The 27,501-nt window shown below is 41.4% G+C and overlaps 1 protein-coding gene across 5 annotated transcripts in view; it reads left to right on the forward strand.

The window, feature by feature from the left end:
• MICAL2 (microtubule associated monooxygenase, calponin and LIM domain containing 2) overlaps nt 1-27,501 on the forward strand; it is a 124,465-nt gene that overhangs the window by 59,513 nt on the left and 37,451 nt on the right. For 3 of the 5 annotated variants that reach the window (XM_068945101.1, XM_068945102.1, XM_068945103.1), the window contains 3 exons: nt 7,775-7,961; nt 9,094-9,182; nt 9,871-9,970. In XM_068945101.1, the coding sequence (XP_068801202.1) occupies nt 7,775-7,961; nt 9,094-9,182; nt 9,871-9,970 (376 nt within the window). Of the gene's footprint in view, nt 1-153; nt 256-860; nt 993-7,774; nt 7,962-9,093; nt 9,183-9,870; nt 9,971-27,501 lie in introns of all 5 variants that reach the window. The other 2 variants (XM_068945099.1, XM_068945100.1) reach the window with 2 other exon arrangements.

Consider the following 27,501-nt stretch of genomic DNA (forward strand, 5'->3'; position numbering starts at 1 on the left):
TATGCTGGCTTTTTCTCTCTTAATTTTAGGTTATAATAAGACAATAAAAGGTCTTTCTACATGCTTGCTGCATTCTGACAATGTATGTGACATTGACTAAAATCTTCCTCTCTCTTTCTTTTCTTGCTTTTGCTTTCCTGGCTCTTACTGCAGAAAAGGGCTCAGACCATAGCAAATAGGGAATTCCATAAAAAGAACATTAAAGAGAAAGCAGCACATCTTGCCTCAATGTTTGGATGCATGGAGTTTCCAAAGGTGAATATCAGGTTTTGCAGCTCTAGAAGTGCTTGTTAGAAGATCCGTATATAAAGAATGGGAAGGGGGAAGCATTTTTGTTTTTAAATTTCCTTTCTTCCTGAGTGGATCTGAAAAGTGGTTCAGATTCCAGTGAAACTGGTAGTGTTTTGTTAAAATATCATTGCATAATTTAATTGAGGTATTACACAATCATAAAGCTAGTCAGACTACTTTAGCATAAGAGAAATCTGATAGAATAAATCACGTCTTGTGCTTGCATATGTGCTGGTAGTTCATAGAATTTCTAATGAATTGAGGAACAGTAGCTCTCCATCAAGTACAATTCAGTGTTTAGAATTTTGTTATATTTTCCCTCAGCACTGTTTTACCTTACTGTCCGTTGGAAATATTTTTGATGAGAGAACGGAGTATAAATATTTTGTTTGACATGAACGTTTTGCCATGGCTCCTTGCTGTGCGAGAACACAGACTAGAGCAGAATTATGCAGTTACTGTCTTCCTGATTTTTTTTTTTTTCCCCACGCATGACTGTGAGATTATTCTCTTAACCTCTGCTAATGCCCTTCTCTTGGATAACTCTCCTCTGTTTCTGCTCTACACAGAATAAGCTACCTACTAAAGGCTTATCCCACTCTCAGCCCCCAGCTCCCCCTTGCCCTCCTCCTCACGGCTCAGCTGCTGCCTCTTCTCCATCGTCTGTTGGTTCAGCTCCCCCCACTGCTCCTTCTACACAGGTACTCTATTCACGCGTTATTCCTATAAAACCCAAATTTGTGCTAAAGCTTCTTGAAAAGTGGCTTGGTGCTGCCTTTGCATAGAAGATTTGTTGTATAGTCTGTATTTCACGTAAGAATTAAACTTCACCTTGTTCACTGCTGTTATGTCTGCATGTTTGTAAGAGAAAAATCATTGTTAAAATAATTCTGATAGAAAGCTAAAGAACAGAGCAAATGTCTTTCAGAAGTTAAGCAAAAATCCTGTTAATTTTGCATTGCTGCTACTTTTAAATGCTCTATTGTTGGATAATAGCACAGACAGGCCTAGGAGAATGAGATTCTTCACATTATATGGCAAACTGCATAATATGGGATTGTTGGTTGGGCTTGGGCGGTATTTGTCTTTGTTTTCGTAGGAGTATCAGTCTGACTTGAAGGGAAGCACCTGGATGGTAATGATTATTTTAAACAGAGAATGCGTCTTAGAATTGTATGCAAGGACAAAAAAAGCACTCATTGTTGAAAAATGCGAGAAAAATATCAAGATCTCTTTAGGCTTTTCTGTCCCACGGTGCTGATGCTGGCTGGAAGTTGCGCTCACAGATGCAGAAGTAGCTGTGCAGGTAGATACGGGGCTGCCCTGCAACTATAAAGGCACGTTCCCTGGATCAGACAGAGGCAGTCGGAAAGTCTCCCTTACCCTCTCGTTCCCCAGGAAAATACGGGCTGCAAAGCCTTTCAAGGGCACTGCAAGCCTGACAAGCGCCACACTGCGGTAATCCCCTAATCCCCTGCAGTATCCAAATCATTCTTTCACCTGAATTTACCTATTGCTTTTTGCGATCCAGGAGGTATTGCATGTGTCAGGTTTTAGGCTAAATAATGATTTTCAAAATATCAGGGCCTGTTGCTCACTCGCTTTGGAGAACTACTGTGGCACTGTAAAGAGAATAAAAGATAATGTGAACCACCCTTTAGCACAAGGGAATTAGACTATTAATTGTATGGAAACCCTTTAGAAGCAATAATTTTACTAGGATTTTTACATTTTTGTTCTCAGAAAACATTTGACCTGTGTGATTGTTTTTGTATGTTTTAATTCAATAGTGTTCTATTTAAAATGCACTCGCAGCCTTTTATTAGTTTGCGATTGTATTTAAACGGTGTAGCATTAATTTCGTGTGGTGTGGTTACTTGATTTCAGTCTGACTGAGTTTACTATAATTTAAAATGCTCTCTCCAGAGGTAATGGCAGAGTAGAGGCGCTACTGAGGCTAAAAAAGCTTGTTCTGTCACCAGCACAGTAAACTTACCTTCATCTCATTTGGTAAATATGTGACTGATGATGTAGAACTACTTATATTCAGTGACAGACCAACATGGGTAGGAGCTGGCTGTGCCAACGCGTGTTGGGAACAACGTGTAAGTAAAGCTGATCCTATTCTGGGGATGGACAAAACGGCCTTTGGACTGACATCCGTAGGTCCATTATTTTACCTTAATAATGTCGTTGTCAGGCCTTGACGGGTGTGCACAGCTTTTGCTCATGTTTGGTGAGGTCTGTTCAGTCTTGTTATGCCACTGTTAACTTGAGTTTTACCTCTCTTTGGCAATTAAGTGCTCTTCCTCTTTGAATTACACGAACCACATTTTGGATTACCTTTCTTTAATTCTCAAGCAGAATTTTTCCAAGATTTTTTTTCCCAAGATTCTTTTTCCAAGAATTTTTCCAGATTTTTAAACTGCTGTTTCTTGCTTTAAGTTTATTAATTTTTCAGGGAGCATCTGCTACCTTGATTTCATAACAAGCAATCTATCTGTCCCCTCCCATGGTTCAATTGTTGTCCCTCTTATTTTTAACTTTCCACGCTTTTTGGAACATAAAAATTGCATTGTACTCTCTAAAGCACTGACTAACTGTACAGCACTATAAAATTCAATAATATCTCAGGTGCACAGTGCACGCTTTCAACTACTGTGCATGCTAATTTAACAGTATATTTTTGGACCTCTCTGTGGTAGATAGGTACTGGCAATTGCCTGTGTTCACGTTATTTTGAGGGTGGGTTTATAGTACCCGGAATTTGTGTTTTTGGTCTCTGTTCTGGAAGATATCACTAGGTAAATCTAGACGTTCAAATGAAAAAAGAGTTTCAGGATAGGTGAGCCAGCAGAAGGACCTCCTTCGTGTCACTCTGTGTTTCTTTATTAAGCGATGTCTCTAAAACAAGATCTAATTAGTCCTCAGATCCCTTTGCTTTCTGATCAGTAGCAACGATCTTGTTGGTAGTTGTTGATTAGGAAATGACAGCAGTCAGTACGCTTTTGGCAGCTAGGTTAAATTGAAATTCCTTTTGCTTTTACATGGAACGTACATTCACGTTCATTACAAGAGTATTTCCTTTTTATAATATTTTAAGAGTATATGTAAGCATGCAATTTTCTTGTTTTGACTGCTTAATGTTGACACAGATTGCTCTAATGGGTGGAGAACAGAAATCAAGCAACCTTGATTGCAAGGATGAATTGCAAGGTGTAGTTCGGGCTCAGTGATACTTTTCCTGAGCTTCAAATACTTGCGCTTTAAGCGTAGACTTATTGCTTAAGTGATTGCTTCAGCATATGACTAGTTCAAGGTAAACTTCCTGCTTCAACTGACTTTCAACACTCTCTTGAACGTAGGAGCTTATGGGGTAATAGCTATATGCAGCCTGAAAGTTGCTCAGCATATTCGCAGGTGCAGAATGTTGGGAAGAAAATTTGATTTTCTGTGACCTTAAACAATGCTAGGTTTTTCTTTAGGAACAAGTAATCTCACTTTTAGTATTGGATTCTAATTTAAATATACCATTTAGGACAGCATTGTAGTATATAATTTCAAGTTTACTTTGCTGTTTTTACCCCATAAGTTGTACAGATACTGAATAACATTTTAATAGTCTTATATTAAATAAAACTAAGTAGGACAGAAATTTGTCCTCTGAATGGTGTTTGTCATCTTAACATGCATATTTTACATCTCTCTGGATATTAAGGACAAGCTTAATTATGGGATAACTCTCAAAAGATCCTTGGAGCTGTAAGAGGCTGGGCATGTTCCCAAGTTCCTGAAATAGTTCAGTTATTTTTCTTGCTTTTGTTAGCAAAAATATTTGTATGCATCAGAGTTTTTGAGAAAAATAGCCACAGTGCAATATCATTACTTTTAAATTTGCTAAAATGCTTTAAATTTATTTAAAAATATCATGAATAACTTTGCATTTATATTTTTCTCTGTTCTTCAGAGTAACTTTCTGACATTTTAAAACCCTTCCATTAGCAAGAGTTTGTATGATGGCAGTGGAAAATTCATTTCACTAGGAAGCTTGGGACTTAAAATTTGGGCTCTGTCGGGGGCTAATGGAGTGTAAGATGTGAGATCATGGATTCTCTGTGCTGGAAGGAAAACGTTCTGGCTTTGTGTCCTGGCCATACCAGTATTACTCTTGCTGCCTTTGAGTTGCCAGAGAGGTTGCGGAATCTAATTTTGGCTATAAAACTAGAATCAAAATCACTATAATAAATTTAGTTAAGGGTAGCTAATCTTACCATAAGTCTGTGAAGCCTTCACAGCCTTTTCTCAATGAGCAGAGACCTAGAGTACCTCCTAGTGACAGATTATTAGCTCATGCTGTTTACTGGAAAGGTATCCCTGCTGCTGTGGAAATCAACATTCAGGCATTCTGCACTTTAGAGCAAACCAAACAAAGAAACTTGATCAGGAACAATGAGGGTCTGATTTGTAGCAGCTAATGATCATTTTGAGAGATGGCGGATCGTTTTACGTCTGCTGGAGCTTGGGCTGAGGATAATGTTGGTGTAGGTGTTGATGATGCTCTGGTGACCTGGCAATCCTGGAGCGTAAAATACATCATCCCCCCTGCCACACACATGCATGCACCCTATCTTTTCTTCCTTTGCAGTCCCCAAGAGTGTTTTGTTGTGAGGAAGCCTGGGGTGTGTAGTCGGTGCTCCATCCCAGATGAGTTTGGAGCCACAGCCCAAGGAATTGCAATCTCCTTGTAGTCCTGTTTGATTAATTTACTTAGAAATAGTCTAACATTGATGGCATGATTAAGCAGATAACGGAAATGTGTTCCTCTCATGAGGATAGTTTCTCAAGTTTTCCCTGCTGTTGAGGTGAGTCATTGGTAGGAAAAGAACGCTCCTGGGTGAGGGTTAATGAGACAAGTCCTTACGGGACTGCTAGGGCGTTTTTGTGGACTGTGCTATGAAACGCTACAGTTTGGGGATGGTTGATGTGACATTTTGCCTTTTTCCTCCACTTTTCTGAAGTATAACACCAAACTTCTAAAAATTTGAAGTGAAAAATAAGATTTTTTTTAGTCTATCACAATGGTCCAGCAAGTTTAGGGATCTTGTACAAGCTGCTTGAAGTGCTAGCAGAAACTCCCAGCCAAGCTATTTGGTGCCTTCCATGGACATAGCCAGAGGCCTTTTGCTGTTTGAGCTGCGTTTGCTCCCAACAGCTATTTTCCCATCATCTTCAGGGAGAAGTGTGCAGGTGTGAGAAGGCCTCCTGTGGCCACCAGCTGGACCATGCTGATCACGCATGAACTTACTTATTCTCTGCTGGACTTTGCCTCTGCTCTTTCACTGCTTGCATGCATTTGCATGTTTTCAAATGACTTTTATCCTTTTCTCATTACATTCTTTTTCAAAAATAACTAAAGCTCTTGCTTCAATTCTTCATCTTCTCCCCTTTTCTGGTTAGATGACTGTAGGAAAGGTTTCACGTGCAATTGGAGCTGTGGCTGAAGTTCTTGTCAATCTGTATGTGAATGATCACAGGCCCAAGCCACAATTTTCCCCCCTTGAACTGGTAAGGCTAAACCCGCCAAGAAACAGTAACTTGACTTAAAAGAGCAGTGTTTCCACAGTGTCACCCGAGCTTAAGACCTGGGTTGTGGAACACTTTAAGCACAATGAGAGGTCTTAGTCCAACACTTACTGAAGAATCGAGTGCATATTGTCAAAATATGCTGATGTATGGATATACTGGAAACATTGTGCACCATGTCTTCTACTTACTTATTACTTGTTTGTATGAGTTAAAACTTTATGAGGCTTTTATTAAATGTAATTACTGTACAGTTAGTAACAGAAGATAATTATTAATGAGAGCAGCTTCTAGAGAAAATTTTATACAGTACATGTTTATGCATTTATTTTAACATTCAAATGAATCACCATGCTTGACTTTGAGGAAAGCTGTCTTTAAACTCTGGCAATATTCTGTGTTGGATTCAGAACCAGTCACTGGACAGAGCTCCGAGTTCTTGCCCTGTTTCCCACACTGCTTCTCCATCTTCTGCTCAGAGTTGTCAGGTATTGGGAAGCTGAGTAAGGTGGTGTGTTGCGGTGAGGATACTTACTTATTAGCCAGCACTAAACTCCAATTGCTTCAGCTTTACTGTAGCTATCTATCTGACTTATTCCATTAATATATTGGGTTTTTTTTTAAATACATTCTTAACTCTTTTCCACTTGCATGGTTGTTCGTTTGGGAATTTTCTTGTAGTTCGTTCTCCAAAGCAATCCACCACAGCAAAATGGATTACCTAATGGCAAGTTCGAACTAGTATTCTCACTTTTAAGCACAAGAATGTGACAGTTGTAACTTACAGTTAACATTAAAAAATTGTTCCGAGGTGTTCGTTTGCTGGTATATTGAAGGTCAGTGGTATGGTTTGTGTGCTGCCTGTGGCACAGATGAGGGTGAGGTTTGGCACAGTTCACGTACACACAAACAGCAACAGGGGAGAAGGAAGGGGGATGGTTGGGGAGGTGGTGGCAGCAGCAGTAGCAATAGGACACTCATCTGTACTGACCTCTGGGCAGAATACAGTCATGCAAAGTAACATTGTCATACTTGCCTCTACTAGGAAAAATGAAGCCCAATGGTATCTAATCTGTTTATAATTTATTTTTCTGTGCCTTTTGGATGTATATCCAGAGAGCATAAGGTTTATGGGGAATTAAAGAACGTTAATTAATAGGCCCAATTCAACAAGAACATTCAAGATAATTTCAGATTGCTAATATGGATCATATTTCAAAAACTACATTCTTTAAAGTATTATGAGTATTCATGGTAGGAATGAAATTGATTTTTAAAACCACCTAAAATGCTGCTTGGGCTGTAGTCCCACCAGGAGCATGGCCAAGAGGGGAAGCATGTCTGCAGCTAGTTGCAAGCGGTGGCTCAGGCACCAGCATCTCAGACTGCCCGTTTACTTTCCTTACCCTTAAAGCATGAGACTGGATTTTCCTCAGGGAGCACTTATGTACTGAGCTGTTGGGGGCGTTTTTTTTCTTAGCTCCAAATGCATGTCTGTTGTCCACGGCTGGCAAGATCTGTGTTAGCCGCCTTTGGAAAAACACCGATGCTAGCACCCACTAGATGGGGGTGCCTGAAGCAGCCAAGTCCAGGGTGACAAGTGGGGGTTTTGGGCAGATGCTGCTTCTGTGCCTATGTAAACACAAAATGTGACTCCTAGGTGGAAGTTGGGTGGAAGCGTGCCCATTAAAATTGTTATAGTGTCTAATTTATGAATTGTTGCATAAATCTGCAGAACTTCAGCAAATGAGCAGTAAAGAGCTGGCCACTTCTTAACTGTGTGAAGTGTGGAGAGGGCTGTGTAAAACTGGCAAGCAGCTAAAGCAGCTGCACGCTTAATAATTTATATCTGGGTGAAGTGCAATGGCTTTATATTCATCTCTGTTTTATCTTTTAACAGGGATCTCTGCGAAAAGAATTTCCTCAGTCTATAGGGGGGAGTGACATTTGCTATTTCTGCAAAAAACGGGTATATGTTATGGAGCGGCTGAGTGCGGAAGGCCACTTCTTTCATAGGGAGTGCTTTAAGTGTGAAATATGTTCTACAACACTCCGCTTAGGAATTTACGCCTTTGATGTTGAAGAAGGTAATATAGGAACAATTTAAGAATATTTTAAAATGTTGAATTAAGATGTTTTTAATGGAACTGGAGAAAAAGACCTGGCTAAGCAGTTCAGTCAGGAGGGCTGCCAAGTAGGTGGTTTGATTCTGCCCAGTCTTTGACTCTCTGTATTTACAGTTCTTGTCTTTCAAAAGAACCCAGTTATGACTGACTTAAGTTTTAAAGGAAGAAATGCATAGTGGAAAATTAGTTGAGCAACCAAAATATGGTTTGACTGATCGCAGTTCAAAAGGGCAGGGGTGATTTTTCTCTAGCTGCCAGCATTACAGATTTGTTCTCATCTTCCACCTCTAAGTCACTTTATTTAGTGGCCAGCTTTAAGAATAAGTTGGGGTAGTGGCAGATTTAAACAAATAAGGGGAATATGGGTTATTTCTTTCAAGATATTACGGCTCAGGAGTTGAAAGCAAAAGTATTACCCAAGCAGCAGTACAATTTATTTCAGTCTTCCGTAGAGATGGAGGTTTAAATCATAGTATCTAGATTCCACTTACAGCCTGTTTTTGTTGAGGTGATGAGGGTGGGCGGGAGGGGATTAGTGTGGTGTTTTCTTTTCCCTCCTATTTAGAGGGGAAATTGTTAAACTGTATCAAAATTCCCTTGCCATTTCCAAATGCTTTGAATAGATCTGACTGTAAACATGATCTTTTTCTATGAGAGGATCAAAAATGCAAGGCCAAAGTTGGCTCTTTTGCAATCCAAATAATCTTCTTTTAAGATTTTTTTTTTTTAAAGGATTACTTAATGATTTTTTTTTTCTGGTTAACGTCTTAAGTTGGTTTTTGACTTGGTATTTGTAGAATCTTATTTTTCTGCTATTCAGTAAGCGTCAAACCTCTGCAGTAGATAAATGGCCTCACTTCATTTAACAAATGCGTAAATTCGTTCGCTGTTTTTAAAAAAAAAAAAAAAAAAAACTAAAAAAAAAGTCAGATTTCCTAGTCAGTGGCAAGGCTGAGTTCAGTTGAGCAAAAGCAGTTTCCCATTCTTTTTGCTGCTTTCATCTTTTAAAGATATAATAGCAGGTTTTCAGTCCTTAGAAGTACAGTCCTTAGAAGTACAGATAAAATATATCATTTACTTTTTTTCCTTATAGGTAAATTTTACTGTAAACCTCATTTTACGCACTGCAAAATCAGTAATAAACACAGAAAGAGAAGAGCGACATTACAGGTCCAGGGAAAGGTATGTATTGGTTAGATATGTAATGCAGTAAATGTTGAAGTTTCTGCATTTCTGCATCTGGGGCATGGTGCAATACCTCTGTGTATGTGTGTGTGCAATTTTCTGCTTGATGCCCAAAAGCACCAAAGTCAATACTAAAAAGTAGCTTCCTGGTTCTGTGAATTTGGCCTATTTACAATTTGATTTTCAATGGAAATGACCTTTTCATCTGGAATGTAAAGTGGAACTTAGCATCAATCAGAAGTGAAAATTGACTTAATCTTTTTTAAAGAAGTTATCACTGCAAGTAAATTGCTACATTCTCTCTTCAGCATACCCTGTCCCAGTCATCTAGGTGCTGTCATCATTAATTTTTTCACCAATTTGCTTAAATCCTTTTTTGTAATCTAGTAAAATAAACAAAAGACTTAATCATCTATGTAAGGTGTGTATGTAGAAATATATAGGCAGCAGAAATTTGTAGTGTCATAGTCTAATCAGTGTGTCCAACTTAAGAATAAATAGCAATTTCAACATTTTATAGGGCATGTTCTTTTTATCACATGAATGGTATAGATACAAAATAATACCATAATACTGGGAGTTAGGTCATGTATAACTTGAAAATGGTATCAGAAACTGCAATTTCCATGGTTTTTTTTTCTGCCCCAAGTATATTTAATTTTTTTTTTTTAATGCTTTATATAAGGAGGCAACAGAAGCATGGAAGAAAGAGGACTGCAAAGCCACAGAAACCACGCCAGAAAGCACTTTAGCTACCGCTAGCAGTCCAGAGGACAGGTCCCCAGGTATCCTGCCTTCCTTCTTTAGGGGGGCGCTAGGCTGGCCCCTTCGGGTGACACGGGATCTGCTTGACATTCCCAGACGCCTGTCTAACTGGATGCATGGTTTTCTGCACGCTACCAACCTTCATTTCAGGGACAATGCGTATAACTATACCTATTTGTACGAACTCTTGAGCCTCGGTGTGCCATTCCTCTGCGCTCTTCTAGAGGTACTTACTCATATGTACCGGGAAGCAGAGCTATCACTTGAAAACATGCTTGAATGGGTGAAAAAAGTCTTTAGGGCTTGAATTCTTCTGTGTGCCTTGCTCGGTTGTGCCTTTCAGATTTTCAAAATTAACAGCCTTGCTTTTTCTTGAGAACTTTTTTTTTTTTTTTTTTTAACCTTTTTGCAATTTATTGTGTAATTTAAAAGAACGAAGGATTCTTTCTGATATAGACTAGGTGCAATCAGAATTTTCAATATAAAATGTACTGTATGTTAAAACACATGAAGGGCAATGTCCGGACACATTTCCAGAACTTGGAGACTGATGAAGGATATTTTTTTAGATTTTTTGTTGTTCTCTTTTGTCCTGTCTGTGATCAGGCCATTTGGAGGGGAGGGGGAAGGGGGGGGCTATATTTTATAACCCTACTTTTTTAAACTTTTTTTTCTTGTTAGACCAAGAAAGAATGTGTGTTCTTTCAGACATTTGGAGAATATTTATGACAAATGACTGGGTTTTGAAACCTGAATATGGCGCATTCCTTTTTCTCTTGCTTTCATCTTTACTCTGGGTTATGAGGTTTATATTTTGCATGAATATGTTTATTTAAAAAAAAGTTAATTCATATTGCTCATAGTCATGGCTTTAAAATTACTTACATTTGATACCCTTTGTCAACAGTGGGTATAATCTGTACTACTAATTTATATAAAGTTTTGAAATAAATTTGAAGAGCAAATCTTAGTTGAGCGAAGGCTTGGTTGAAATTGTAAGTCAAAGAAACTGGTAGTGTAATTAAACATCACTTATTGCTCAAGTCAAAGCTTCCTCATTAGGTGGCTGGTTAAAGGAATATCAAGTTATGTGGCACTCATATCCAACTTAAATTACTGCTGTGTTTGCCTCCAGATGAGCACTGATCCTATTATATGTGGAATTCTTAGAAAATAAAAAAGAGTAGATCTAGAACAAACAACAAAAATGTACAACTATATTTTAAGGAGGTTACTTCTTAGCTAGGTCTTTCATTCATTTCAGTGTGCAAAGCTGATGGCAGAAAGATGAACTTGAATTATCTTGAGCAGCTCTTAAGAAGTTTTCTTTTGGGTGTCTCTCATCAGGGTCTACCTTAAGCAGAAGGCCTCAGTAGCAGGTATAGGGCTATTTAATGGCAAGGAGATACCAACAACATCCCAAAGTCTGATTGCTTTCTCTCAGCCTAGTTAGCCAGCGAGGTAAGCACGCTCCCTGACTCCAAGGTACCTAAATGTTTGAATTCAGAAGTTAACCAGAAAAGAGGTGAATACATAAATATGATAATATACATACCCTAGAATGGAAAGCTTTTGTAGCGCTTATTTCTAGCCAGAACATCATAAAGTAACAGGAAAATAATGTTGCATTCAGTTAGTACCAAAGCTGAGGATCACCTACCAGTGATCTTAAATGATTGTGCTGCTTAAGGGCATGCAGTTGTTTGATTTTAACATAACGTGGGAAAAGACCATTTGAAGTGATCTTATTTGTTAGGTATTAAAAATAAATGTGTTTTCTGTTTAAAATAAATGACAGAAATAGGATTTTTCCTCCAGATAATTTGACTTTCATTTTTTAAGCTATGAAGATAAAGCTTTTGACATTCTGGAGTGCTTACATGTTTGGGTGGAAAAATGTTAAGTAAATACACAAAACTTGAGCAAATGGTTTAAGAAAATTGTCTAGATATAAAGTAGCATTTGTTTGAAATAAATTGCCATTAATGCTCAAACACATATTTAGCAAAACTTTGCTAGAATTTTGACTGAGCACAGTGACCTTCATAGTAACATGGTAAGCATCTGTATATATGTAAAGGAATGTATCTGTACCTCTTTAGAGCATTTTTAAAAACTGTACTTTGAAACACTGTATACTTTCTAATTATTTCCTAATGACAGTAATTATTTCACTCTAATAAGGAAAGATTCTGCATTGTGATTTACCTTGTTACTCTTGCAACCCATCCAATTTAAGTGGCAAAGTTTTAAAATTTGACTCGCCATCAGTTTTGATTGCAGTTTGTCATCAGCATAGTCTTTAAGAACATTTTTTTTTTCCTGAAATTTTCTCCTGCTGTTCACTCTCAGAGATTTTCTGCTTTTCAGTAGAGTGAGCATAAAGGTAAACTTAGAGAAAATGGTGAAGTAGCAAGAAACTTGGAAATCTGTGTTAGCCCATGAACTTAAAATAAATGAATCTTACTAGTAGAAAGTAAAAACTAAAGGTGGTATTGGCTTTATATAGATCTATATAAAAGAAAGAAAAACCCTACATTTCCACAACAGAATTCAGAAGAAAAGCTTGCATAACTAAAACATTTTCCAAAGGAATCTTAATTGTATTACATATTCCCCCTGGGATTTTGCAAGTACTTTTGTTGGGAAGGTTGTTTACTGGTATCAATCTAACTGATAGATTTTCTTTTAATCTCTTTACCTTAAAACTCTATTAGTAAGATTCATACCTATTTGTCCATGTTCATAATTTAATGAAAAGAGATAATTTTTGTTTTGGCTGATTCTTCTTTCTGCCTAAGTAACCTTTCTGATGGCTTCCTCTATAATCAGTCTAAGTTCTGTATTTTTTTTCTGCCGTCTCCCCTGTCAACCTCCCGCGTTGCCGTTGCTCTTAGTCCGTTTCGTCATTCCGTCGCCGCAACTGCTCACTGGCTGAAGCCTTTCTCCTCTCAGGTGATTTTTCTTCTGCTTGCCAGTTTGTGACTAACACTGTTGTTAGCGTTTAATTGCGGGTTTTTAAGACCATTTTGGAGCAAACTGTGTGTGTCTGGTATATTAATGGATTAGACTTTAAGCATGATCACTTAACCTGTGATGTGCTAGGTTTACACTGTAGCAAAGTTGCTGTCTTACTGCTCTGCAGAGAATGTTTTTTCCTCTCTGTTTGTGCATGTGCTTCCTTGTGCCTATAAGGTAAGTTAGGCAAGTAAGTTGTTTCTCGTCAAAAAAGCCTTATTTTCTTCAAAGTACTGAAAGAAAGATTTCAAATAATGTCAGGACAAGAGCCAGCTGACTCTCCTGGTTGGTGTGAGCACCTACTTCTGCTGAGCTTAAATACTGAATGAGCAAAGCAGTGTTTGAGGAGGGCTTTCTAAGCGCTTTTTGCTCTCACAATGAGAGTGATACAAAACTATACTTTCGAAAAAAGTAGCCAGAGCAATGCAAATTCCAGTCTTCCACCTCAAGTATCATGTTAGGCAGGCTTAGTAGAAATAGATTTGCATGCTGTTTTTTTAGTTCCTTAATATTAAAATGCCAAGTTTATATAACTAGAGTGTGTTTGGGTTTGAATTGTTTCGTTAACTAATATCAACTCTAACTAGGCCCCTTTTGCCGCTTTGATTAATGATTTTTGTCTTGCTGCATGAGATGTTGCCAATGTTCTCCAAGAAAAATTTGAGAGATTATTTTATCTGTATTTTTATTCATAAATTCCAGTGATGTGTAATCACATGCTGACGGTCTAAAATGGGAAATGAACCCAAACAAGAATCAAGGACTCAGACTGAGTGGTGAATGTCAGTAATTTTTGCTTGAAGTGGTCGTGGTGCAGCCATCCCTGTGGAGGGTCCTTTCCAGAGGGAAGGGCCTTTGGGAATGTGTCTAAGCTGCAATCCCTCGGAGGTGACCAACATGTACTGCTAATCAACCTGCTGCACACACCTGAGTCAGTTACCTTCCTGACCTGGATGTCTGCATGACCAAAGCAATAGTATTTATTTGTGTGGGTGTGCTAAAATGGCTTTGGAAGTCCCCTTGCCATGCCCACGGACAGGAACCTCTCTACATTTTAAGCAAGCATCACTTCCAGCACAAATGGCTAGGACATGACTTTCTATATGTTTTAGGGCTAGGGTGTTTTGATAACTAAGCTTAGGGTGTTTTGATAACTAAGCTCAGCATGCTTTGAGATGAAGGCTGTGACGTAAAGGTCTGCCATTTCAAATCACTTTCCGTTGCAGTGTTTTTTTTACCCTCTGTTGCAGAGTCTTCCTAGCTGCTCTTGGCCAGTGAGGATTCTGTCCTCCTCCTCCTAAGTCTTCTGTTTCCATTCTACTTTATAATCTTAACTGAATATTTTTATTAAATAGTTTTTAACTCTGTATTTAAATTTTCACATGGAAATTCTGTATTTTGCACACAGTGAAAATTGTTTTAGCTTTATTTATGGTATTTGCTGTAAATGAAAATAAATGCAGTTCTTTATAAGTCTCTTCGTTTCATCTCTTCCTTTTAAAAATATTACCTGAAGACAGAAACTTGATAGCAGTTGCTTCACACTGATTTCACAAATTTCTCTTCTGGTGGATGCTGTCATGGTATCTTTGCTAGGGCTAACCCTAAGGCCCAGTGAATCTCCTTGTGGTGTTACTATCACGTGTTTCTTTTGAAAGGACTTATAGGACCTTGACCCTTAGATACTGCACGAGTTATCCCATCCGCTTCAGATCAGGAGGTGTGTGGTGCTGGGATTTATTCTTCTTGGGAGAAATAAGTTGGGTGTTGATGAGATTGGGGGTTGCTTATGTTGCATACACAAGTGGCACTTGACCTCTTCTCTTTAACTTCTGTTACTTTTCCTTATGTTCTTATTTTACATACTAACAAATGTCATAATAGTCATGCTATGTTAAATGTGTTTGGGGTCTCATGTTCAGAAAAAGCAGGTGATTATTGTGGGTAAAGCTTTATCATTGCTGCTGCCTGCAGAGTGCTATCTGCAAGCTCCAGATATCCTTGGATGCTGTGGATAATGCTGACCTGTTACCTGATAGCAGTGGTCTCTGCTTACTTACTTCACTTCCCTTTGCTCTGTCGTGGGTTTTTTATATTTTCATTTTTGTTTTTAAAGCTGATGGTGTGGTTCTTTTTAAACAGCAGGTTCTCCAGAACAGCTTTCCTAATTCTTCCTCCTCTCTATCCTCTTTTTTTGCTCACCCTGCAGTTCTGAAGCTATAATATCATCCTCTGTATTTCAAGGGGAAAAACAAATCCCAGACAGAATAGTACGAATTGAATAATAGAAAGATGGTTGCTTTTTTTTTTTTAAGTTAATTCAGATTGAGCCTCCCTAGAGTTACTTGAACGATGGAAATGATTTTTTTTACAAGTGTTGTTAAGAGACAAAATTGCTAAAGAACAACAAATGTTATTCTCAATGAACTATTCAATTTTTCCTGCCAAAAAAAAGCCACCATCCACAGTAGAAAGTCTGCCATCCCAGGAGGAGATGATTTGCATAATGAAAACATAGAGCAGCAAATATCATTTAAAACAATACTTGGCAGCTCCTTAATTGCAGTGGAGAAAGCCATGTGGATAAAACTAAATTTCATCTTTGCACAACTTACAATTTTCAGAGCAGACTGATTTTTTTTTTACCGTCTTTACTTGATCATTTTAGACAGAGGTGGTGGTATGAAAACATCAGAAGAGGTTTTTGTGTTTGTTTGGCACTAAAGTTTTGAGATGCGTCAGATATTCATGCTGTCTCATAAACTGTTCCATTTATTCTTGCTACAATATCAGCACAATAACTTAAAGTTGAGGCTAATGTTAGAGTCTAGATTTATTGTAGTGGTGCCTAAGATCCAAAAGATCAAATCACTATAAGATCCTATTGGAAGAGGGATAAGAACCTAGTAGTAAACAGTCTGTACTCTGAAATGCTAGTAGACAAGACGGGATACAGCGTAAGGAAAAGATTAAAAAAAGCATGGACAAAATGGGCAATGTGAGGGGAGCAAGCTTGTGTTAGTCTCTTGATTCTCAGTCAAAATTATTACAGGATAAAGCTGTCAATGTTTCTTGGTTTGATGGCAATAATGCTGCTAGAGGAAGAGGATAGCGGGTTAAATTATTTGTGAATTTGACAAAAGAGACTCAGGAGTCCTGCTTCCCTCAAGACTGATCTCTGGCACCGCATGCTGTTATAAGCATGTATGCCACACAGTAATGCTTTATCCCTTCATACCATTAGGACTGACAGCAGTGCTTGCTTGATGGGCAAGCAGACCACTGCGCCAGACTAGAGTTGGCCATTAACTAGGACCATCCCAAAAACCGTGGCTTTGGAGCAGGTGATGCTGGTGTCTCTTGACATTGCTAATGCTTTTTAAGGTTCAAAACCTACTTGATGCTGTAGATGCCTTTATAGCTCTAGAGTAGCACAGTTGGTGTTTGCTGTATCTGATAGGTCCAGGAGTTGCTCTCCCTTTCCTCTCTGTACTGGTTCAGATTGGTTCCACCTTGTCCATTCCCACCGTGGCCGTTCGGACTGGAAATATGTACACGGTTTTGTATTTTTTGAAAAACCAGGCTAATCTTTCATTCTTAAAGCAACACACTGTTACCTGCCTAGGTATCTCTTAATGAAAATTGAAGCATGCCAGGAATACTTAAAGGTAACCTTCCTTTATTATAATATGCTAATGCTTTATAACGAAAAAGAATTTGCCATTTTTAAGCATACTTGATTTGAAAAAAGAGTGCAGACAAAACTTCTTGAAATCACTTGTTTTTTTGGGTTTTTTTTGGACTGCTACAGCAATAAAATACCAGTGACAGTTGGTTCTATGTGTTTTCCAACCTCAAGCAAGGGCTATGGTCTGTGTTTTCCCACAACGTTATGGCAATTAGTTACTCTAATTGGCTTTAATTCACTTCTGGCTCCCTTGTTCCTCACATCCCAATCAAAACAATGAGTTCTGAAAGGCACTGAATTTATGCATTAGATATTTGTTTTCAAAGGCGTGACATATTTGCAGATAACTTGATTTTTTTTACGTGAAAGATCGTGTTGAAGATCACAAGACATTACGCATTAATGCTTCGTCCAAGTATACATATTAGTCATGTAAATATTCCCTCAAGCCTTTTCTTTGTGAACTGTGTTAACATAAAAAGAACAGGGGCTTTGATCTCCTCTCATCGAGTGGCGGGCTTCAAACTCATTTCAAATTACTGGAATTTCTGATATGTTCTTTTGAAATGTGAAATTACAAAGATTGTAAATTTGCATGTTACTGTAGCGAAGTATTCTTGAATTGGCTGTTTCAGCATTTGTTCTGCTGGTATGAATTCCTTTTTTTTGTTTTAAGGTTTTTGTTGCTTTGGATCTATGTGCAAAAAAAATATTTTGACAGACACTAAACTGCTGATCGCTGTAGAGATGTAAGCCATTGCAGCTGCACTCTGAATTTGCAATTATTATGTGTATTAATATACCAGACACAAACACAGATTGCTCTGATAAAGTATACATTTGTTCTGAAATCATAGAAATAATGTGCTGTCATAAAGATTTCCTTGGAGAAGCAATCTTCTGTAAATATATAATCTCATTATATCTAATAACCTTTCACTCCGTTGCTTTTTCCTTTATCACTGTACTAATTTTTGCATTAATGCATTAATGTGCATCATCCATGATGCATTAAGAAGTTGTGTGCTTTGAGCTCTGTATTGCTTTGCCAGCTTCAAATTCCCTGGTTATATTTTGTGCCTGGATTTAGAAGTAGCTGTTTATGAAGTAGGTAATGGAGGCTTTGAAAAACTGTTCCTGCTGGAGAAGGGTGTGTGCACCTGCGTGGGGCTGTGGGAGACTGGGAGAAGGGTGGCAGGAGAGCGTTTGCAGGTGGATGGAGTGGGAGGCATGGCAGGACTTCTGGCTCCCCTTCCTAGGCAGCGACGTGCAAGCCCCCCGAAACAGGGAACGGTCTGTGTTTATTCTTTGCCATCTACTGGACCCCATAACGTGGAAATGGCTTATGCAGATGTATGCAGCAAGCCTGAGGAGAAAGATGGACAAATCGGTGAAACGTCAAGCATTGCGTCTCAATTGCAGTAATTTCCTTTCAGCTTTGACTAGAGTCCATTTTCAAGGGAAAAAATGTTCCCCGGTAGTTTCTCAAATGCGATGAAAAGTCGAGGTTTGGTAATGGCAGGACGTGAGTTTGGGAATGCTGTTAGGAGCCCTATAGCCTCCTAAGGCAGGTCTGTGAAATACTTCAGTGGGATGTCTTCAATTTCCCACCCTAGCAGAGGCGATCCTCCGGAGCAGCCTTACCTAGTTCAGGCTGCAGGGCACAGGGGAGGCTATGGTAGCTTTGAGCTCAGGTTTGGCTCCCGTGTGGGCTGGTGACCTGTGTTTTGCAGCAGAGGCAAAGGTTGAGCAAGCAGGAAGTGTCGTAGCTCTCTGGTCCTGTCTGAGGCCCCAGCAGCTGGACATCCCTCTGTCTCATCCCGATTTTGCTGGCTTTAGCTGTGCTTCTGCAGCACTAGTTTGAAGATACCTCCTTCCTTCTTCTCCTTATGCCTGACCAGCTCTTTTTAAAGCACTAGTATGATGTAAGCAGGACCCATAAATACACTCAGAATTTTTTTTTTGATTTATTATACAGAGGCATTATATAGAGGCATATATTATACAGAGGCTCTTTATTATAGAGAGGCAGCAAAGTGTGCTGGAGGTGCTGCAAATCAATTTGTGGTCTGCTGACTGAATTTCTTAATAGCAGTTTTTGAGGCCAACTGCTATTTGCTTTCACCATTGGAGCTGCGTACATTGATGTGTAATTCCACTTTAAAGCTATTTGCTCCTGTCATTGCCGTGGTCAGCAGCTCTATGCAGGGCCCAGCAGAGCCTCCTCACCCTCCCTCACCTCATGGAGAGGCGCTCTCACCTCCCGCCCCGTTCAGGGCTGGGCAGCTCCAGCAGTCCGTGGGGCCAAGGAAGAAACACTCGGCTCCTGGAGCTACTCCTGCAGTTTTGGGAGGATGGGGGGAGGGTGTTGAGGTGACCTGATTGAGCATGATCCTTCACCTCCCCATCCTCACTGCCTAGGCGAGCTCCCTGCATGTGCAGGTGCAGCTGTAACTGGTTGTGATGGGCCCATTATGCAGGGAGGAAGGTCACCTGCGTGCCTGTCTCCTGTGAGTAACCAGCCCCTGGGATTTCTGTGGTGCTTTTCATCTGAGGGCTTGAAAGCCCTTAAAGATGACTGAGTTGCTATGACAGCTCTGGATAAGTACCGTTCCTAATGCAGGCTTAAATGAGTCATGAAAGGTTAAGTGACTTGCCAGAGGTGCCACTACACCAAGTCCCAAAGTCCTGGTTCAGTGCTGGGCATGAGTACAGACAATTTCTTACCCCCTCGGAGGGCAACCAGGGACCTGCTCCCCGGCAGCCCACCCAGCGTTTGGGTGGGGAGCAGGCACCGGGTAGGAGGCACTGTCCTGTCCTTCCCCGTGCAGGTGGCCACCACACGGGACAGCTCCAGGAAGTTTTGGAGGGTGTTTGGGACCGGTCTTCCTGGAGAGACTTTCTTCCTGGCCACCGTTGGGGGGATGTTTTGTGCCCCAATGTGTTTTAAAATACCGTTTTAAAAATCTTGTTTTCTGGCTCTGTTTGTGCATTTTGTTTGTGTTCAGGGGTGTTCTTGGCATTTGTAATAGTTGAACTCTCCTGATCTCTGTTAGCTCTGCAGGGCTTATTCCAGCTTACTGCATGTACGTGAACCCCTTTGACCAGGCTAGTCCTAGCCAAGACACGTAAGGCCTGACGGTACTTTGCTTGAAAATGAATTCCCTTCTCGTGGTTTAAAATCAGCTGAAGGTGAGGCAGGGGACAAGCATGAAAACTTGTGGTCACTTGTTGCACAATAGCACTGATTTGATGTGATGGCTGCTGCAGCTGGCTTGGTTGGATACTTTTCAGGCACAAATCCAGCCGGGTATCTCTGACCACTTTTGACAGCGTAGGCAGAGGCATGCATGAGGTGGCAGCTCTGGAGGGCCCTGGCCGGAGCCGTTTGCAGCAGCGCTTCCCAAAGGAGAGGCAGGTTTCTCGGGTCAGGGGACAGCCTGGGGCTCACGGTGCTGCAGGCACCCCAGCTCACCAGCCCAGCGGGAGGAGTGGGAAATGCCCTCCGCTGCTTGGGGCCCATCCCCAAGCCCCTGTCATCTCCTTGTCAGGTCGCAGCAGCGTGTGTTGCCTGGTGGCTGTTTGGCAGCTGACTCGGAAGCGACAGGTCATATAGAAAGCGGGGCGACCGTGTCAGGTTGGATTTGCCAAGATGGATAATGTCTGCTCCAGCGTGTTCACTGGCCCTCTGTTTACTGGGGGGTGCCGTCAGGTGCTGGAGTGATCAACACCTAAATAAAGAGTAATAAGAGAAGGTGCTGACAGCTGTGCATCGAGGGCTAAGTTGCCGGCCACCAAGCCTCTGCCGGAAGTGCCTGTGCCGCCCAGTGGCCGGCAGGGCCCTCCCTCCGGCCAGCGCGAGGAACACGTGCTCCTGTCAGCCCCGCAGCTTGGGGCGCAGAGGCCTTTCAGGGGTTTCTGTCTCAATAGTTGTCCTCAGCTGAGCAGAGAATTTTTTAAAAAGGGGTAGGTGTGCGTGTGAATGAGCATCTAGTAATGCCTTATGTCCTCCTGGGGAGCTTGCTGTGTCATCTTGCTTGTGCGAGCCTTGGTGAGCCCATCGTAAATGAGTCACGCTGCATCGTTAGTATGGCCTAAATGGCTCACTCTTTTGCTTGGGGTTTCGGTGTGTCTTTGGTGCAGACTTGGCACAGTGTCTGTGAGACGCCAGGTGTAACTCAGCACCTTCACCTCATTATACAGGGCTGAGGTGTCTCCGAAACCTCTGTGACTAGGAGGAAGGATGTGATGATGTATTTAGCTGCTTTTCAGAAGTACGGAGAGCTTCCTTGGTGTTAGACTCTGTTCAGCAATTTATTGGTGATAGAAGGGTAGTAAACGGCTCTTAAATAAATTTCACCTTTTAAAAATCTAAGCTTGAGTTGTTTAGTAGAGTGCTTTAGTAGAGCTGGTCTGGCACAGCCATGCTCGCGGTGCAGTGTGGTGCAGATGATGTATCTGCATAAGCACTTGAGACCTCGGGTGAGTCCCAAATCCTACATGTTGCGGGATTTTTCCATCCTTGTTTCTGGCCTTGTGGCTGATGTGCAGTGCTCACTGCTGAAGGCCACGTCTGTGTCTAGCGCGGTTTCCGCAGCCTGGCCTGGCCTGCCCTGTGCAGGGCGTGCGCCTGGGGCATGCTGTGCTCTGCTGCCGCTCTGCCCTACAGGGAGAGCTGCAGGTCCTCGAACGAGTTGCTAGACTTTATAAAACATAGCCAGGGTACCAAGGACACTATTAAAAAGATAATAACAAAGGCAAAAGCTCTTTTTAGGTCGTAGCTCTGGCATGGCTGGATAATATTCTTTAAGCATTTAGATCTTTTAAAGCCTGCGATTGACATAAGCATAGTTGCAGTAATCTTTCAGTGAGCAGAACAACCGCACTGATTTTGCATGCTTTTGCTAATATAAAGCTACTTTGTGTCTGTGTACTTTCTGAAGGGCTTAGCCAGAGATAGTGTCTCTAGAGACGTGAAGGGAAAGCTCTGTTTAAAAACTCCTGCAGGAGAGTTGCTGGGCTTGTATATACAGGGACCTCCGAAGGAGATCATTATATTCCTAATTAGAGGCCGCTATTCTGCTGCGCGGCGAACAAACTACAGTTCGTTTCCCTGATTTGATAATCAGCTAGAAACTATCCGAGTGCCAACCCTGCCCAGTTCCTGCTAAGCAGCAGCGCTGAGATACTTTGCAGGCCATGCTACCCTAATACAGGCTGAAGGATGTGAAAAGCTGGGGCCTGGCTTCAAACCGTATGTCCAGCACGTAGCCTTGCCATGTCACCCACAGGTTTGGGGGAATTTGTCGTCTTCCTTGGTCCTTCTGGGTAAACTTCTCTGCATGTTGCAGCCCGCTCAGTTGGTGGAGGAATACTGAATAGAGAAAACTTGGGATAACACTTAATGAGGAATAAAAGTGTTCTCTATTAAAAAGAGATTTGAATCTGCCTGTGGGGTCTGCGTGGGTTGTTTGGCCAAGGCTACACATCGAGTGGGTTTTGAGCACCCCTGACCTAGGGGAAGCTCTGATCTGGCTATAAGTGCTGCAGATCCAGCTTAAGGAGTGCTTCTCTGTTGCAGTACATTTTTGCTAAATCCCTTGACTGTAAGGAAAACAGTTGTTTCTCTCCCAGTGCGATGATGCTGTAGTGGTTTTTAGATATAGACAAAGAAGAAATTGTTTATCCAAATTTTTCATCGTGTTTGAGTGGGAGGGTCAGATGAATACAGAATTGTTTCGTTTAAATCACTGATTATATTACTGTTGTTTAAGTAACTGAAAGCAGCTAAACTCCACCACTTTAAGAAAAAAATAAAGCCGTGTTATTTACTCTCAACGTGAGTCAGTTGAGGTCTCTGATTAGAAAGCTTAGACTAAAGAGAGAGACTTGGCGTTGAGGAAACAGCTCTTAGAGCTTGTGCATGAACAACGCTGCTGCTTCCAGGACACAAAGCCTCTGACATCAGCAGTCTTAGCATGGTGGTTATTACACAAATGTTTTACACTTCAGAATTACTACTGCTGAAGTGAATACAGCAGTATTTTGAGCATTGATCGGCATTATAAAATGCTTTGTGGAATCTTTTCTATGTTAGAGGACTTTGGTTCCCTGTGTTGTGTTTTCTAGCTGTAACCCAGCGTCATGGGCTGCTCCCTCAAGCTGCGAGTGGCCCTTTCTTCTAGCCACCCAGGGGAAGCAGGGAAAGGAAGGAGTGTTAGTAGCGCTGTTGTGAGCATGGACAGCATAGGACAGAGGGAATAAAATAGGAGTTTTCCTGAATTTTGTAAGATTTGGGTGTCCAGATCCTTTGGAAAACTCTGCTAAAGTAACCTGTTCACTTTTGTTCAGGGAAGTGTATAACTGAGGAAGCCCAAATCACCTGAGCTTATCTGAAGTGGGGGAAAAAACTCCGTTTTGTGCTACTGGGCTCCAGACATGGGTATTGAAGTGAGTAAACTCACTCCAGTCTTTGGCTGGACAGGCAATGTGTTTCTCAAAGGATGGTTGCCCATACAAAATCCGCATATAGCAGATCATTTTCGGGCATATTCAGTTCCTTCCAATTAGTAAGACAGTGAGATTAACAGTGATTTAAGGAATGGGAAACTTAAGTTCTCTTATCCTTCTCACCAAACTTTCAGACAGTAAATTCCCATTGTGTAAATGTAATCCATAAAACAAAGTAAATACCCAGTTATCCAGGCTACTGCATGCCTGCTGCTCATTGATAAGTACAGCTGAGAGGATTGCCTCCACAATCAAAGGACATAGGAGGATTTTGAAATTAGCATGTTAGCTCCTTGGCTCACTTGCATTGACTGATTTAGGAAACTTGACCACCTAAAATACACTAGGACAAGTGAATCGTTAGGATGTTTTCGCTTTAACTGGCCTGCAGCATGTCGCCAGATACTTCTGGCATGTACTGCCTGTCCGTTTAGTCCTATTCCCATAACAGATTTGGTTTACTGACTGCTACCATAAGATTAACGCCTTCCCACTGCACAGCATGTCCATATCCTCACGGGTGAATTATTTAAACATTTTGGCAAAGGATTAGTGAGAAGTCTAGTCCAAACTGTGAATGTGGAGAGTGCATGCTCACAGCTAGCTTTCTGAAACATAAGATAGCGGGATGTCGGGAGTGTGTGCGCGATGGAAATGAAGTAAGATTTAAGTGAATGCTATTTTGAGTGACTATTTCCTGAAGAGTTGGTTCTCCTCTGATAATATCTGGTGCTGCCGCATGTAGGTCAGTGGCACTGCACCAGTTTGTATCAGCAGGAAATTGGGGGGTTGTGCCCTTCTCTGTTCCAGAAACCGGATGCCTCTTTAGCTTTTGCATTGTGTGTGTTTATCTTTTAAAGTTCAATTCCTCTGAGTCAGTCCCTTAGCTTCTAGTAGCAAATCTCCCTGTTCTGGAGAGGAAACCTGACCCGGGAGTGAGAGCGCTGGCTGGATGCGGAGGTCCCTGCCCGTGTAATCTCACACAAATGCCTAGGTCTGTCCACATGCCCCTTCCTGCTTGGTGAACAGCAATAAGGCCGGTTTCCTGTCTTTTAGTGAAGAAGTGAGGATAGCCACAGTAAGTACCGCCAGGCACAGATTTATGAAAAGACTTGAGGGCTGGCAAAGCTAGGAGTCCAAGGGCTTTTGTCACAGCTCTGCTGCCCTTCCAAGGGGTCCAGTGTAACATGTTAATTAACAAATAAACTCGGTGTGTGACCAGAGTTAATTTGTAGCAGTAACCAGAGGTGCTTGACTCTCAAAGTGGGTTATAACGGGAATCGAGGCACAAGGTTTCAGAGTGAGTGAGAAGTGAGACTTCTGGACAGTCGGTGCTGTACTCCTCGGCATCGCTGTGCTCGTGTCTCGCTGGGAGCCTGCCCCTCGATACCACAATGATGTTGGCCCTCTGGGGTGCGTAGAGAGCAGTGAGCCTTAAAGCACTTCCCAGCTGGAGAGGTGGGGAGGGATGAGGGCTGCTCCTTATTCAGGCTTGCATCTGCTTGGAAGCATAAAATACATGCTTCACCTTTGTGTAAGTGTTTAGCATTTGGGCTGATTCAGGAGAAATTAGTTCAGACAGCCATTCTTATTTTATTTTGCAAAATTAGGGTTTTAAAAGAAGTTCCAATTTATATATATATATATATATATATATATATATATATATATAATGTTCCTGTTCATGTCAGATCATTTTTATCTCTCCCCTGTTTGTTACTCCTTTAAAATTAACGGCAGCTCAGGCTGATTCCAGTGGCTAGCTGATCTGGTTTGTTTGCCTTGCTGTAGAAGTGCAGGTAGTAATTAACAGCAGTACTGCAGATCTGGGGAATATCCAGCCTTTTGTTTGAACTGGCCGCACTTTTCAGCCGCGGTGTTTCCATGAGGGCACCCGCAGCTTGTCACTGTTCCTTGCACTCATTTCCTACCCCTTTTGCTCTCAGGCATTGACATCTCCCCTTTGCACTCAGTTGTGCTGCGTTTCACCCCACCGACAGCAGCTGCCAGTGTGGAGGATGCTGCTCCGCGCTGTGCTGCTGGACTGGAGCAGTGGTGGCAGGGCTGCCTGAAGGAGAGACCTGTCAAATTTTATGTCAAAGTGCAAATATTGTTCAATAAATTAGTAAGGAGTGTTTCTATTTCCTTGTGTTGGATGCTATTCTCCAACCGGATTAATATGGCTACAAATGAAAATGTATCTAGTTCAGGAAGGACTCAGCTATCTAACAGACTCCTGAGTCAACTTCTACATGCAGGGTTTGAAAAAGGAGAGAGCGCCCAAGATACCCTTAAAAAAGAAAAGTCATAGAAGTGTAACTCTTCATCTGAAGATGATTGTGCCTCAGGCATAGTGTGGCCCAGATGGCATCCTGAGGTCCTTCCCCAGCCCTATTTCTATTATATCTGTAATGATTTAAAAACTGGATGTGTAAAGGGCTATTGCAAAAAACTTGAAATCTGTTCATATTCAGAAACCGCGCTGGCAATCGTGTTAGGTATTCTGTCTGTCCCTCTGTGGGTTTTTATGCTTTACAGCTGTATTTCTGTTAGTCATAAAAATGTATTCTTCTCTTTCCTGTTACTCTGTGTGGGAAAATCCATTAACATGGGGGACAGGGAGCAAATACATATGGAGTATAAAAGCAAATGGCAAAATTGACTCTATGCAACAGACAGTTCACTGAACAAACTATAGGTGCTGAAGCAACAAATCTCTCCTTGGCCACTCATAGTAATCTCAGGCGCTGCTTGTTGCAGTCATGGGTGTAAAGTTTACAGACAGCGTGGCAATTTCTTGTTTGATTTTGTTTGCTCTGGTTTTCATATAAACTCAGTATCTTTTAAGGAGAAAGTTATCTTGTGCTGTGAAGGACTTGATAAGCCAATTTGGCAAAATACATACTTCCTTTTACTTCGCATCTGGAGAGTGGCAGTGGCATAAGCAGCTCTGCCTCAGCTCTGGGGATGAGTGGGTCATTCCCGTGAAGGTTTTGCCCCTGGTTCTTATCTGCTAGGGGGATGTCTGCAGTGACTGGGGATGGGGAAAACCACCCTGGCCAGTCAGAGGCTCCCCGAGAGAGACGGGGTGTCACTGCCCATTTTCAGATGAGAGCATCTTGTTCTTTAGAAGCAATAAGCCTCTCCTTTTTCCTGTTTGGTTTCTTGTCTGTAGAAGTAGAAGGATTTAAAAAATCTCTCACCAGCAACAAAGCGTTTAGAGTTTTCAAGCCATGAAAATATATTGTTTTTTTATGGAGCCTGAAAAACCTGAAGTCAGCACGGCTTTTTGATAAGTACGAGATGCTTTGCTGCTTTGGAAATGGAAAGTCAATTAGACTGCTATAAAAATCACTGCTAAACCATTTCATTCAGTCTGTGAGTGTAAGTAAGGGAACTTAATCCGGTCAAAACAAGAGTTGTATTTGTAAAGCATTTTTCCTTGAGATAGATAGGACTTTAGCACAGAAAATAACTGAAGGAAGTGCACAAGTTAAGAACATCAGTTTTCTTTTTCTGGGGGAGGCTGGAAGCAACTTAAATCATGCAAAATAAAGGCATGGCTGTGCTGTCACAGCTGGCTTCGATGCACGCAGTGCACAGCTCAACAGAAGGAGCACCAGAGGCAGGCAGTGATGGAGGGGCTGAGCGATGCCCCGAGGTGGGGGTGCGACCTCGGTGTGGTGTAGGATGTGCGCCTGGGTGCCGACTGTATCTGCGCCTGGCTGCGAGCGCACTCATGTGCAGCTGAAGAGCTGCATGAGGCGGCCCAGGAGGAGCTGCGGTGGTTACAGGCAAAGAGGAGCCGCTTGGGAGTGTCCCACGGGCAAACGCTGACTGTACTAAATCCTATTGCTGCATCCCTTTGCTCAGGTCACGCTTGCCCTTCAGCTGGTTTGTTTGCTGCATTCAACCTGTACAAGTACTGAATGTTTAAGTTAAAAACCATTGTGAGGTGGAAGGGGGAAAGGAGTGAATTCCTGCAGTGCACGGAGGAGCTGCAAATTAAAGAGGAGTTTGCTTAATAGGGGTTTAATAGATAGTTTGCTTTAATAGATGAGAAAACATGTCCCAGACTTGATTTTTTTTTTCTCTCACTTCTGCAGGTGTAAATTAGAAGCAACACTGTTAAGTTAAATATAGCAAAAGCACCGTACAATGGGAGGTGAACCCGGCAAGGCTGTTCTTGCTTAACTGTGCCTTTGTCTGTTCTGCTGCAGCATGCGGGCCTGGCTCCGATCGCACATTCGTACTTTGCTTGTGCAGGGCAGGCTGTGAGTGGATGTGGCTGCCATCAGAAAGTTAAGGATTTAACCGGGGAGATGATCACCTCAC

The sequence above is a fragment of the Struthio camelus genome, chromosome 5 (assembly GCF_040807025.1).
Source record: "Struthio camelus isolate bStrCam1 chromosome 5, bStrCam1.hap1, whole genome shotgun sequence".
Lineage (NCBI taxonomy): Eukaryota > Metazoa > Chordata > Aves > Struthioniformes > Struthionidae > Struthio > Struthio camelus.